Here is a 14,635-nt window from a genome sequence, read left to right as displayed (position 1 = left end):
AGACATACAACAGTCACTCTCACACTCACACCTAGGGACAATTTGGAGTGGTCAATCTGCCTGCCATGCATGTTTTTGGAGTGTGGGAGGAAACCGGAGGACCCGGAGAAAATCCACGCGGGTCCGGGGGAGAACATGCAAACTCCATATATATATATATAAAAAAAAAAAAAAATCCTCGTCTCACCCACCATGGGTGGTGTCTGTCCCCATTTCAGCTCGGGTCCTCTACCAGAGGCCAGGAAGCTTGAGGGTTCTGCGCAGTATCCGTGCTGTTCCCAGCACTGCGCTTTTCTGGACCGAGATATCCGATGTTGTTCCCGGGATCTGTTGCAACCACTCGTCGAGTTTGGGGGTCACTGCCCCAAGTGCTCCGACCACCACAGGCACGACTGTCACCTTTACCTTCCAGGCTCTCTCCAGCTCCTCTCTGAGCCCTTGGTATTTCTCGATTTTCTCATGTTCCTTCTTTCTGATGTTCCCATCACTCGGGACCGCTACATCCACGACAACGGCTTTCCTTTCCCCTTTATCTATGACCACGATATCTGGTTGGTTGGCCATTACCATCTTGTCAGTCTGTATCTGGAAGTCCCACAGGATTTTTGCTCGGTCATTCTCCACCACCTTGGGAGGTGTTTCCCATTTTGACCTTGGGGTTTCCAGTCCATACTCCGCACAGATGTTTCGGTAGACTATGCCAGCCACCTGGTTATGGCGCTCCATGTAGGCTTTCCCTGCCAGCATCTTACACCCTGCAGTTACGTGTTGGATTGTCTCAGGTGCCTCTTTGCACAACCTACACCTTGGGTCTTGTCTGGTGTGGTATATCCCTGCCTCTATGGCTCTGGTGTTCAGGGCCTGCTCTTGGGCAGCCAGGATGAGTGCCTCTGTGCTGTCCTTTAGGCCAGCCCTCTCTAGCCACAGATAGGACTTCTTGAGATCAGCCACTTCTGCTATGGTTCGGTGGTACATCCCGTGTAGGGGCTTTTCCTCCCATGATTGTCCCTCTTCCAGCACCTCATCCTCTGTTCCCCATTGACTGAGACATTCTCTTAGTATATCATCCGTTGGAGCCTTCTCTTTGATGTATTCATGGAGCTTGGATGTTTCATCCTGGACAGTGGCTCTCACACTCACGAGTCCCCGGCCTCCTTCCTTACGGCTTGTGTACAGTCTCAGGGTGCTGGACTTGGGATGGAACCCTCCGTGCATGGTGAGGAGTTTTCGGGTCTTAACATCCGTGGTCTGAATCTCTTCCTTTGGCCACCTTATTATTCCTGCAGGGTATCTGATCACTGGCAGGGCATAGCTGTTTATTGCCCGGGTCTTGTTCTTGCCATTGAGCTGGCTTCTGGATATATCGATAGTCCCGGTTATATCGATACTATTTCTATGCACGCAAGGAGAAAATTACATGCAAACAGGGTCGGATATATCGATAGTCCCGGTTATATCGATATTTTTCGGACTTCCTTGAATATTGATATAACGAGACTTTACTGTATATATATATATATATATATATATATATATATATATATAGTAAAGTCTCGTTATATCGATATCGGTTATATCAATAGTACCGCTTATTACGATACTATTTTCATTTCCCTTGCACATTTCTAGTCTTTTTATGTATAATTAGTACCGTTTAGTACGATACCCAGTTATTACGATAATCCGGTTATTACGGGGCTCCTTTTCATCCCCCGCCGGCCATTTTGCTGTTTATATCGATACATCGGTCGCGCCATTGGTCGACTTGGTCACGTGACTTGGTCACGTGACACGCCATCGGTTCCTATATATATATATATATATATATATAGTAAAGTCTCGTTATATCGATATCGGATATATCGCTAGTCCCGGTTATATTGATACTATTTCTATGCACGCACGGAGAAAATTACATGCAAACAGGGTCGGATATATCGATAGTCCCGGTTATATCGATATTTTTTCGGACTCCCTTGAATATCGATATAACGAGACTTTACTGTATATATATATATATATATATATATATATATATATATATATATATATATATATATATATATATATATATATATATATATATATATATATATATATATATATATATATATATATACGTGTGTGTGTGTGTGTTGCAAATATTACCGAAAAAAAAAAAAAAAAAACAGTTGAATTCACATGTATCGTGAAAATATTCTGAACAATCACTCTTACCTGAAACAAGAGCTTGTTAATTTCCTCCTGTAACAGGAGTAGGCTTTCTCATATTTCCAGAAAAGGGCCTAAGTAAAATGAAAAGTATTTGTTGATTGGAGGAACCCCAACATCGCACTTGACTGGAGTTTTGATTGTACCTTGAGTTCATCTGCGTCCAGATATGCCCCATCATCCAGTTGCAGAGAGGCCAGCAGTGATCGCTGTGTGCTATCGCTGAGGAATTTGTCCCTTTAAAAAAACAACACTGGTATGAATGAATAACAAAATAAATGCTTACATCAGTATATTTACATTGCATTTTGCTCTTTTATCCCCTCTCACAGGATGGACATAAACATAATTGGGCACCCGGCCTAATGTGAGGACATCAAAAATGATGTGGTGCATCAAAATGAATGCTCAGAGGTCTGAATGACTCGCGTGTGAGGTCCATTAAATGGCAACAGCAGCAATATTCAATGTATAGTTTTTTTGTACAAAAAACAAAGCACAAATAAAGCACCAATGAGTCGGTCGGGGGGCCCTCTGGACCGGTGGCCAGGCGATTAATAAGCACATATAAAACAGACAAATAAGCATTTATAGTTGTTTTGGGGAATTGATATTAAAGTAGATTATTGGTGAAAATCCAGGCATCATGGGGATGATGTGCAAACTCAATACAGGGAGGCTGGAGCTTAGATTGATATTGGGAACTTCAAAACTGTGAGGCAAATCTATTGATGACTCATCCACAATGCTATTGTCGTTTATGATCATTTGGAAATTCCAGAGACGTTTATAACCATGAGGGCACCAAAACATTCCAAATATATATGTGGTGCATTACAGTTTCATGACCCCCTACCTAGAGAGAATTACAACCCCTTTGTTCTGTTAATACCTAAAAATGACAGTATACAGTATTTGATTTGACTGTGCAAATGTGTCTAACGCCATGAGTGTTCTGCGAGATTGGGTTTGCTGTTGAAATGAATGCAAATTACTTAAAAATTGGCCTGAAAATGTGCTGCACTGTATCTTTGTTAGTCTTTTAAAGCCTGTGACATGCAGAATACTTAAATTGCTCTTTGTTTGGTGGTTTATATTGATTTTTATGCATTTCTTTTTTTAAAGTGAAATATGAGCCTTGGCTCACATGTAAGAAAACTGTCAAATTCCAGTGGGACCTACCAATCCACATCCTGTAGATTGTCATGTCCCTGAAAGGTGATCAGGGTGTTTTTCAGGAACTGTATGGGGTCTCGGGGATCTAACCGGCACGAGGCGATCAGCAAAGCCTGTTGTCAAGGAGTAAAAACAAAACAACCAACGTACTTCCGTACCATGTTAACTCTTAAAAAACATTTGGAGACATGTTTTTACCTTGTATAATTGCTGAAGCTCACTCTCTGTCAGAGCACTTACTTCGATTTTTGACTCGCTGTCTGTCATTTGCAAAACTAGTCATTCTATTTAAAAAGGCACATTTGGCTAACAGTAACAAAATAAATAAATATTTACACGCAAATAACACGCAAGACGGACACTTGAGAAATTGAAAGTGTCCAAGGTTTCATAATTTACCCCTCGCTGTGCGCGTCACTTCAGTCTTTGAAAAAAGATTGAATCCGGATAGGTAAACAGCAGCCCTACGTCATGAATAATCGTCACTAATTCAGTGTGTACTCGAACGCGACGATACATTTTGATTCATTCATTCATGGGTGTAACGCTAACCAACTTCTGTTTAGATTATTGGGTTTTCTCATGCAGAGTTGTAGGAGACAATTGTTTGAAATGGAACTCTGTATAATATCACATGATGTCACTTAAAAGAAGACGTCACACAATGACGTGTGTGATTAACCTTTGTTTCTGAAAATGTCCATCACAAGATACATATATCAGTTCTTTGCTATACATGTATTAGTTTGCAACACAATGATCTATATTTCAAAGACACAGTGGCGGGTACTAGGACCAGGCATCTCACCTAGTAGGTGCACAACGGGGGCGTGTTTAAATTGATAATATTTTCCTCTGTTCAAGTCAGATCCACTTGTTAGCAGTAGGAATAAAGACGTGCTCCAGTCAGTCGTGTGTTCTCCTTCCCCAACTAGTACACTACCAATACATAAACTTACTGTTCCATGAACACAACCAAGCGTTCATAAATTATATGTATTTAGTAATCAAACGTAGAAGCCAGTATTTTAATGGCGTAATAACAGTAGAAACATCGAAAAGCAGTGCATTTTAAACAATCTCAGACAGGAACGTGTGATGATGAGTGAAAAAAAAATCGTGCACTTCAAATACCCAAAATATGTTTTGCACCGGCTGGTTGGTAGATAGACTCAATACAGTAGAAAGAAATGAAAAAGACTGGACTGGGCAAGCATTCTCCATAACATTAAAAGATTTTGTCATGCGTGTCGCCATTTTTGAGACCAAACACATGACCTTCTTGGAAAGAACTTCCGTGTGAGCGCGTAATTAGCATCCGGATTGGATTACGTTTTGGGTCACATTTTTACACCAGAGCATCAAAGTACTTCTACTGTTTTTATGCTGAGCAATAATGAAAAATAGCAATAAAAACATGTACTTCCTTTCTTTTGTTCATGGATAATGGTCACTTCATAAAAAAATTGATCATGCAACTATTTTCTGCCCGGTGTAGAATTGGTGCAACACACATGAGAACAAACTACGATAGGTCCTTTCAAGTTATTTACATTGAGTTCACTTTGTTTCGGGTTAACTGAAAATCCGTGGTCGGCTTCTGCCATTTCGAAACGTCGATACCGTCTTCTGTTTACAGCGCTGACTGCCAGATCCCTGAGATTATCATCAGAATGGGAGACGGCGGCAGTTTTACGGCTAGAATAGGCATAATAAAGACTTCGCTCGGAATAGTCGCCGGGGCTGGGGTCTCTTACGGAATTTACAAACTCTTAAGTGGGGGAAGTTTTAGGAGGTACAAGAAAAGTGGGGGCAATGAAGGTCTTGCTTCAAGGACCAGTCAGGGTATATCTCGGCCGGACAGCCTATTGGCCAAAGTGTCCGAATTGGACCTTGTGTTTTCACGAAATGAGAGAACGGATGATACTTCGGGTATGTATTTAATTACAAATATATATTACGCAATATTACAAACATACTGCATTATTACTTCCGAATCTTGACCGGTGTTATTGTTGTCAGCTGTATGAAAAACAAACGAAATATTGAACATTTATAAAATCAATATAATTATTTATCATTGTCATATTTTTATACTGCTACTGTAAGGGGTATGTGCCGGTACGTTTTCAGCACTCATTCTTTTTTTTACTTTGATCACAGATGCTTTCGTGTATGGAAGCTCAAAGTTTCGCTCTGGCAACCAATTAGAGAACATACATCATTGCTGACATCATTGAGGGACAGTTAGCTGGCCTTGCGAAGATGAATTCGAATTTTAATGGGTTAGTTTTATGAAAGAAACATTGGACTGCTCTTGGCTTCACACTTCACAGGTGATATCATCAACCAGTCTGTGAGCAACCTGGAGCCACAGCACCTTAACATGTTGCTGACATGCCTCAAGACCAGCAATAGCACATCAGAGAAGTGTTGTCTTTTGCTCACTTTAGGAAATGCTTCTGCTTTTACTGTAAATCAGGTACTGGCCTTAAACAAATGAATATTCCATGACATTTTTGTGATGTTTTACAAACTTCTAACATCATATGTCCTATCTCCTGCAGAATATTATACGCGAATATGAAGGAATTCCTACAATAGCGGGCTTCCTCTCTGACCCTGCACCAGAGGTTAAAGTGCAGACTCTGAATGCTTTAAGTAATCTCTGCATGAACATCCAAAATCAAGAGCATCTGAAGGTACACAACCATATACAGCGTAACCCTGTTTGTTGTAAGGAATATGTGATATATCCATTCATCCAATTTCAACACCATTTGGAGCCTATCCCAATTGACTTCAAAGGGAAGGCCGACTACGGCGTAAAATGGATGCAAGTCAGTCGTAGGGCACATATAGTGACGGCCCACCATTCACACCACATCCAAACCATCACAGAGTGGGAGCTGATTACATAATTCAGGCGAGCGTACCGCTACATTCTCAGTGATTCCTCTGTTATCGATAGACCATTTAAAAACAGCAAAGAGGATCGAATCACATCACGTCTGCATACACATCATTGCTCATCTGACCCAATAATAATTCTTTAATTTGCGGTAAGATTTCAAGCCAAGGTGCATGTGATTAATATAGAAAATTAGGCTTTACATTAAAAACGCCATCTAAATTATCTTTCAAACTGGATAAGAGGCTAGCAGTTGTGACACAACAATACTACTACACTGAAGGTGAGCCACATCGTGTGTACTTGATTGTCAACTGTAAATACCAAACACCCATCAAAACGGTCATTTAAAAAGCTGCAACAGAGTGCCAGTGCTATCTGCAACAAAGCAGGGGTTCACTGTATTTTATATTGTCCGTTTTTGAGATTCTGTCTTTAAAAACAATGTCTTGTCTTTTAGGTCTATGTGCCACAAGTGCTGGAGTTGATTGAGATGTCTGCAGTGAACTCTGACCTTCAGCTGAGTGCTCTCAGGATGCTAACCAACCTTTCTGTCACTGACAAACATCAACACCTGCTCAAGGATGCAGTGACACTTTTACTCCATTTGCTGTTGGTGAGCGACATGACATTGCAGGTCGGTTTCCACTCCTAAAATCATTTTAGCATTTGCTTGACCATCTCATATGTTTACGTGTGCATTTGTTTCAGGTTCAGACCTTGAAGGTTCTTGTCAATATGTCATCTAATCCAGACATGATGGACGACATTGTTCAGGCGCAGGTAAGAAGTCTGATGAAAAAGCAAAAGGGGCAAACTTTTGATCCAGTTGAGTTTGTTATGCAACGATTCTTGTTTTTAGGCTGTTTTAGGAATCACAATGCCCAAGTAGGTTTCGAAAACCATATGACCAATAAGTGAATCATAGTTCAGTGTATCTTCTTCTTTTCCTTTCGGCTTTTCGCTTCAAGGGGTCGCCACAGCAAATCAGTGTCCTCCATCTTTAGAGGTTTGATCCACATGCTTGTTTTGGCCAAGCTTTTATGTCGGATGCCCTTCCTGACTCAACCCTCTGTATTTATCCGGGCTTGGGACTGGCACTAGAAGACATATGTGCCTTTGTGGCGACAGAACAAGCAACTCGCTCAGTAAAAGGCTCTCAAACACAAAATGGTAATTGGCACAGCAACATTCAAAAATATACCATATACAGTGAGACCTCAACTTACAAACACCTTATCTTACAAACTTTTCATCTTAATAACCTCTAATTTATGAAAATTAAACCTTATAATAAGCACTATTTTCATAATACACACCCACCACGGCTGGCGGAGTGATTTTCGGCAGAAGCACACGACCGAACAGTGTTCCAGCCGGCGCTACTTCGCACACCCCCTCTCATTGAATGCACACGTCGATCGCCTACTTGGAGCTTTTTGCTGATAGTTTTACGATGATGGGACTGAAAAATAACCACCACAGGCTCGTGTTCAGCCCAAGAAGACACAAAATAAAATCACCGTCGCTGAGAAGAAGGAGATAATTGAAAAACACAAGGTGTGCGTTTGTGTGATTTAGTGGCCGAGCACGGCTATGCTAAGTCAACCATTGCTCCCATTCTCCGGAACAGAGAAGCCATTAAAGGTGCGTCTGTTGCAAAAGGTGTTTCCGTGCTCTCAAAGCGACGGTCTCGGGCAATCGAAGAAGTTGAAAAAAACTTTTACAGCAGTTTATTTCTTTAATTACAGTCCTCATGTAATGTGCCTCTCTTTGTGACTTTATGATACAATGCAGTGTATTTCTTTCATTACAATACAATATCACATTTATTATACATAGAATAAGGTATGTTGTGTGTAGTTTTAAGGCTTATTTAGTTAAAAACTATATTTTTATGGAAACCCGGGAACGGATTATTCCCATTTTAATGGTTTCCTATGGGAATTTTTTTTTTGAGTCGATCTACCAACACTTTTCGCCTTACACACTCTGTCTGGGAACCAATTAAGTTCGTAAGTTGAGGTCTCACTGTATATATATATGCTATACCATAGCTCATAGCTTCAATGATTATATAGCTTGTCTCTTAGTACATTCGCATCCACTAGAGGGCAGGAGTGTGTAAGAGAAGCCATGCAGCAGTATAGTCGTCATTGGATAAATGGATATAGGATACGTTTTTTTTATTCTCATAGCTGATTCCAAATAGCTTCAATGGACATGTATTGTTGATCGCTTGTTCAATGTCTCATCTGTGCGTTATGGGTAAGGCTGAATAATTTAAGAAGATAATTTAATTGTGAACCCTCCAAGTTTGGATTGGATTGGATTGGATATGCCTTTATTTGCAGTTGCAAATTAAGATAAGAAAACCTCTATTTGTCACATTTGCAATTATTTCTTAAGGTTCTTTTTTCACGTGTTCAATGAATTGTTACAACAATAAACAATATCTGAACGATAATACATTAGTGGGTACTAAGATGAAGGAAAATGAAAATGTAATTTGAAAGACAGTTTATATGTAGTTAGTTACTAGTATGAATTTACAGAGTAAACATAAGTGGATGCTATACTGTAAATCAGTGAATACATATAAACTACAGTGGGGGTTATGATACATCGGGAATGCAAACGAGTTACTTCTGTTGCATTCATGAAATTGGACGCCAATACATAGAGCATATTTTATCCTCTTTTTCATGATCAGTTGCAGCTTTGCGCAGCGCTACCATTTTGCAAATCATTTATCGCTGCATGTGTTTTCATTTGTCACCGCTCAAATAGTGCTCACACCATCGTGTCCATGTGTGTGCTCAAACATCAGAGACACAAAAATCAAAGTCAATCCTGGTTGCTCATACATGGCAGGTCCGTCAACATACGTACTTCCACACTTTAGCCACACTGCCACGCGAAACAACGTACGACGGGAGCTGAACAACACGAAGTTCACAACACACAGCAAGGCTTTTTTTCAACCTCACATGGCGAAGGTCAAATAGGTGACAAGTGAATACTGGCCTCAGTGTCTCGTGAGACTGAAAAATTCACATGCACCTGCATTGCCAGATTTTAATGACAGCATTGGCGTGTGCCTGCCCTGTGCGCAGCTTCTGTGATAAGCAAGAATTGTGATGGTACTGCAAATGCAATGTCTTTTCACTGATGAAAACAAACTAAGTAAACTGAATTGAACACTGAAGAAATTACACATGTAAGTTAAGTTCCCGTTCACATGTTGTTCAATGTTCTTTGTGTGGACTTTGCCCTCGCCATCCCACAAGGCTCCGGATTCTGTGATCCTGCTATTTGCTGTGCAAACCTCATCTGAGGTGCTAGTGCGACTCTTGACATTCACGAGCAACCTCAAGTCCTGGAGACCTTCGGCACAAGTGGCAGAGGAGTTGAGGAGCAACCGCGATTGCCTCTTCCGGGTCATGCTGGATGAGTCGTCGGAGCTCCATGGCCGACTGGTCCAGCTCCTGTCACACCCCGACAAGGAGATTCAAGAGCAGGTGGCTCTTATATTGACATAGTCCACTTCCGTTCTCCTCACCCCACCATACAATCGGCATTCTAGACATTTTCATCATGATGTCACACATGGCAAAAAGTCAAGGAATCTTTCATTGTCAAGAAACCCTTCCATCGTGTACTTTTGACACTGACAGATCAAATGAAACTTTGTAGATGGTTGGAATGTTGATTTAAGCCTTTTTCTCTACCACCGATGGTTGAATGTATTCGACACCAAACATGAAACGGTTTTGTCTTCAATTCAGTTCAAGTCAACAGGTGGCACTCACTTTTTGCTACTTGTAAATACCCCATTGCCTGTTTCCAATGTGATGAGGTGGTCTCTTTCTCAGCCAGAGCAATGCAATGAGATCATATTTCCACAGTCTGTCCTAGCGCCTGCCAGCTAAAGATCTATTTCTAAATAGCACCTAAATATCTTGTAGTATTACAAAGTATTTTTGTTGTTAAAATATCTGTTTTTGTTAATTGTTGCACCATTACAAATTTGTTATTGCAAAATCCTCCCCTTTCCCATAGTTTTGCAGGTTTACACTTGCGAAATGGAATTGTGAGTTGTTTTTTTTCCATGTAACATTACACGTATTCTTGTAAAAATTAAAGTTTTACTTGTTAAATTATAAATTACATATTTATTTCCTCCTAACCTTATTCTTCTTTCGTGACATATTTTTACTCAATGTAGTAAAGCATTATACCTGGTAAAAACTATTTACGTTTTCTTAGAATATAACGAGTTTATTCTTGTCGAAAAAAGTTGGTCCGTTCGGAATTTCCCCTCATAATTACAAATGTATTTTTGCACAATTAACTTATAACATTGTAATTTCATTCTGGTCATATTGTCATTTCCTTTCTCATACTACACATTGGTTAAATATTATTTTTGCTCTTAAGGCCATAATATTTTGTCATGACATTATATTTGTCTCGACAAAATCTCATCTTCCTGCCATTCAGGAAATTTTAAGTACTTCTACCAGCCCCATCCGGGATCCAAAGACATTATATAGCATATGCAGAAATGTAGCATGAAAGAAGAGGAGCCATTTTTCTACAGATGACTGATTTTGACTGGAGTCTAGTAACATTTGACAGATCACAGCTGATAGTGAATGTTAACTACCAGTCTCATTATGTATTTAGTGAAATGCGTCAGGCTGTGTCGTGACAAGTTTGCGTGGTTTAGCGGGAGGACGGCATCCATCTGCTTTCATGACAACAGCCTCTGTGTCACGAGTCAGTCCAATGTGATGAAATGCTGTACAGTGTCAAGTATATGTTGACTTAGTTGACTTTTTATTGCTCAGGAACAAGTTTGCCCCCCTTAAGTTAATCCTATTTATTTTAGTAGATGGCAGTTTTGTAATGAATTAAATGCTGTTCTGATTAAATATTTCAATAAATGCCCTTTATATAAACAAGTGTCATTTTCTAAATGAGCTGTATTACCTTCATATCGGGTTTGTTTGTTACTTGCTGCACTGGTATGGTCTTGAATATAAAGTACGCTAAAACGGTATTTTGTCTTAGGAGTTCACATGCATTTAAATCTTAAGCATCCCAGTGACAATAGCATTCAGTCTTGAATATGCAATGGTTTCTAAAAATGGTCACACCCTTTTTCAAACGTCAAGTTTCTTTGTCTAAAAAAATACAAGGAGACCCAGATAAATCATTTAAAAAATGTTCCCACCACTCATGTTACATAAAACCTGTACAAATCAATGTTTTTTGGGGGCACAGAGCACAGCCTGTTACAACTTGGATGTGGCTATGTATATTTAGAATTAACCAATCAGAATCAGAAAGCCTTGACTCGTCCCACAATGGGGAAATTTGCAGATCAATCATATTGAAACACATGTTAATTTTGTCAACACACAACTGCGGCCATCAGATGTTTTTTTCTGTAAGAAACCCCCCAAAATAGACAAGTACAGTGAGTAGTACTTTGGTTAGAATTTAAACCCCTAATACTGTATATTATTATATACAATATATACCGTATAGTAAAAACTGCAACTGATTCACTGCAATACACAATTGCTTAACTGATTTTTAGCTTGTTTAAATTTTTTTTTGATATATTGTACTGTCATCTTTGTTTATTATAAATACAGGAAAAACACCCACTACCTGATTTTCCGGAATCTTTATTACTGTATTTAAACGCATTTTCTTTACAGAAGTCTGAAATAAGATGCTTTCAATGCTTTCAATGCTTCAATTCAAAAGATCTTTCAATGCTTTATACCATATTCTACTCTTTATTCTGCTTCATATTTATGGAATTTTTCAATTGTGTGCTTTGCCATTTGAATTAGCGTGGCGTTTACCGATAATGTAAAAATATTAATAATAATAATGCATTTAATTTATAAGCACTTTTCAAAACTCTCAATGACACTTTACAGTCACCGGATATGGAGATTGAATTGTTGCAAATATTCGATTGCACTTCTCCATCCTTCATTTGTGTTTGATAAATCAAAAACCCAACCTGAAATCCATTGTCGTTTTCTTTCCCTTGCATTAGCCACCTTTCCTATAGTCTTTACACGAACGTTTTCTTCATATCAGCTTAATACTAATAATAAGAACGTAGATGACGCTTTTCCAATAATGGTGGAGACGCGTCCTCCTCCTCCAGCGCATATCCTCCCTCTCTCACCCTCCGCCTCCCTTCCCCTCCCCGACACGCTGCCTCCTCCCATTTGACAGCCCACTTGAAATGACTGTCGTACCACTCGGTGCTAGTCCACCACATTAGCAGCAGCCGGACCCTGCGCGAACAACACCCAGCCAGTAGACCGGGAGGCAGACGACGCTCTTCCTAAGCTATCGACTCAACCGGCTATGTGGACCCAGCAGCGGAAGGTTTAGACTGATTTGCAAGCAGCTTGTCTCCCCTCTTGACCAAGGATGAGCACCGCCGCGGTGGCCACCGGATCGGCTTCTTACCGCTTTGCCCACTACTTTGTCGTGTGTGGACTGGACCCGGAGACGGGCCTGGAGCCGGACGATGGAGCAGGTAGCAGCAACATTACTCGACATGAAATCATCCTAAATATCAATGTATGGGAGTTTCAGAGAAGAATCTGGTCAATTTAGTGTGTAAAATGTCGCTGTTTACAGTATGTAATCTCCACCCCAAGCCTATTGGCCCCCATTTTGTCATCCATATTTTTTTTTAATAAATGCAACTACTACTCTCAAATCAAACATTAAAGCCCCGTTTACAAATATATTTAATCAGAACTCACCAAAAGAAAAAGACACAGTAAAGTATATTTTTGGGACATCGCTTTTTACCAAAATATCAAACCACATCATTCTAACCTTGGTTTGTATTATTGACTGAAAATGTTCCACCTCCATCACGTTGCAATCATAAAACAAACTCCCAAATGATTCATTTGCATTTTTTTAATTCATCGCATGTCTGGCTGTCTCATCTGAAACCAATTTTGTTCACCTGAATCCAGAGAACAGGGAAAGGCATTTTTGTGATAGATGTTGGTAAGACATCAGAGGCGTTGCCATGGCAATAACAATAGAGCAGGCAGATGCTCCTGTCTTGTTGAGGGGGTCAGCTGTGTTTTATTTTCAGGTGTGGCAAAAAGCAATGGGAGATGTCTGTTGTTTCTGTCCCCAATGTTGATACTCAACGGAGACAAATTCTGCAAGAAAAAGGGACGTCTTGATCATCTCACGTCACTTCCTTGTTAGAAATGGGGGACAACAACAATAGCCTTCCCTTTGTCTGGTATCAAAAGCAACACTAGTCAAAGGCATCACGATGCTGGTAGTAATGGAAGAAATAGTGCTGCTGTGATTAAAGATGCCAATGATTTTAGTCATTTAACTAACTGGCATGGCTTTTAATCGCTGACTTTCTACTGAGTGAGTGACCGCTCCGTGGCTCCTTGTTTGCGAGCACTGCCAATCTGCTTATGTAACAGCGGGCCATCTCCTTGCCATTGCAGCAGAAGCGGCAGCAGGATATGCTCCTTCAAGGGATTTCCTGGCTGCATGTGAACATTGGGCCTTAAACTGCAAGGAAGCAGGAGCGTTAAAGTCTTATGGTCATACAGTATAATCTCACAAAAGCATCTACACCCCAACTGTGAAATTTGACACTTAAAGGACAACCGACGTCACTTTTTTGTTTTTTAACTGACATCAGAAAAACGTTTTATAGCATCTAAAATACCCAAAACACGCAGTATGATATTTTTATTCAAATGCAAAACACCAATAAAAATGACTTAAAGTGTCCGAAATCTGCAAAAAATTCAGCTGCGAATTGGGCATTTTCAGAAAGTCCCGCCCCCAGTTCGTGACGTCATGCCAAGACGTCTTGCATTGCTGGAGAATAAAAACAATGGCTTCAGATTCGGAAAATATGCTTTCTTGTTACACCTCCAGTTATGAATATGATTCAAATAGTTCTGAAGAGGAAAGCATACATGTTTGCAATCGATTAAAGAATTTATTCTGTGTCATTTTGAGGCAAACGGGCAGGGGGAATGTCACACCCAAAAATGGCGACCAGCTCCCGTGAGGAATGAATCAGCCCGTTTCCACAGGCTAATAGATTCCTTTCATGGAGCTTGGACTCCCTCTGCTGACGGCTTTTGGATGTAACATCAAGGTTTTCAGATAAACAGTACAGCAAAATACATTGACGTGATGAAGGACTGCTACAATGTGTCTTTTTGTCGGTGAGGGGGGGTCCTTTCATGACGTAACGTGAGGACTCTTCACCAACTCAAAAACAAGACTTCCTGA

General features: G+C 40.2%; 3 protein-coding genes across 6 annotated transcripts in view; 2 read left to right on the top strand and 1 right to left on the bottom strand.

Moving 5' to 3' along the window:
• fbxl13 (F-box and leucine rich repeat protein 13) overlaps positions 1-4,650 on the bottom strand; it is a 35,368-nt gene extending 30,718 nt beyond the window's left edge. For both annotated transcript variants that reach the window (XR_016115035.1, XM_088996919.1), the window contains exons 1-4: positions 3,586-4,650; positions 3,394-3,500; positions 2,358-2,448; positions 2,218-2,285 (exon numbers count right to left, since the gene is read on the bottom strand). Coding sequence is in view for 1 of the 2 variants with exons in the window: in XM_088996919.1 (XP_088853045.1) it covers positions 2,218-2,285; positions 2,358-2,448; positions 3,394-3,500; positions 3,586-3,654 (335 nt within the window). In the remaining variant the exon portion in view is untranslated. The remainder of the gene's footprint in view (positions 1-2,217; positions 2,286-2,357; positions 2,449-3,393; positions 3,501-3,585) is intronic.
• Positions 4,651-4,894: 244 nt separating this feature from the next.
• Positions 4,895-11,266, top strand: armc10 (armadillo repeat containing 10). Its single transcript, XM_088997127.1, has 6 exons — positions 4,895-5,319; positions 5,724-5,869; positions 5,955-6,089; positions 6,759-6,935; positions 7,010-7,081; positions 9,589-11,266. The coding sequence occupies exons 1-6, from the start codon at positions 5,061-5,063 to the stop codon at positions 9,838-9,840; spliced, it is 1,041 nt and encodes a 346-aa protein (XP_088853253.1). The 5' UTR covers positions 4,895-5,060; the 3' UTR covers positions 9,841-11,266.
• Positions 11,267-12,570: 1,304 nt separating this feature from the next.
• The window catches only part of LOC148898063 (DENN domain-containing protein 5B-like), a 39,210-nt gene continuing 37,145 nt past the window's right edge, over positions 12,571-14,635 (top strand). For all 3 annotated transcript variants that reach the window (XM_088996917.1, XM_088996916.1, XM_088996918.1), the window contains exon 1: positions 12,571-12,875. In XM_088996917.1, the coding sequence (XP_088853043.1) occupies positions 12,767-12,875 (109 nt within the window). In that variant the 5' untranslated portion in view covers positions 12,571-12,766. The remainder of the gene's footprint in view (positions 12,876-14,635) is intronic.

Source organism: Hippocampus bargibanti, linkage group LG05 (assembly GCF_051943395.1).
Source record: "Hippocampus bargibanti isolate YZ-2025 linkage group LG05, ASM5194339v1, whole genome shotgun sequence".
NCBI classification, from domain to species: domain Eukaryota; kingdom Metazoa; phylum Chordata; class Actinopteri; order Syngnathiformes; family Syngnathidae; genus Hippocampus; species Hippocampus bargibanti.
This window is presented reverse-complemented; position numbering and strand designations above follow the sequence as displayed.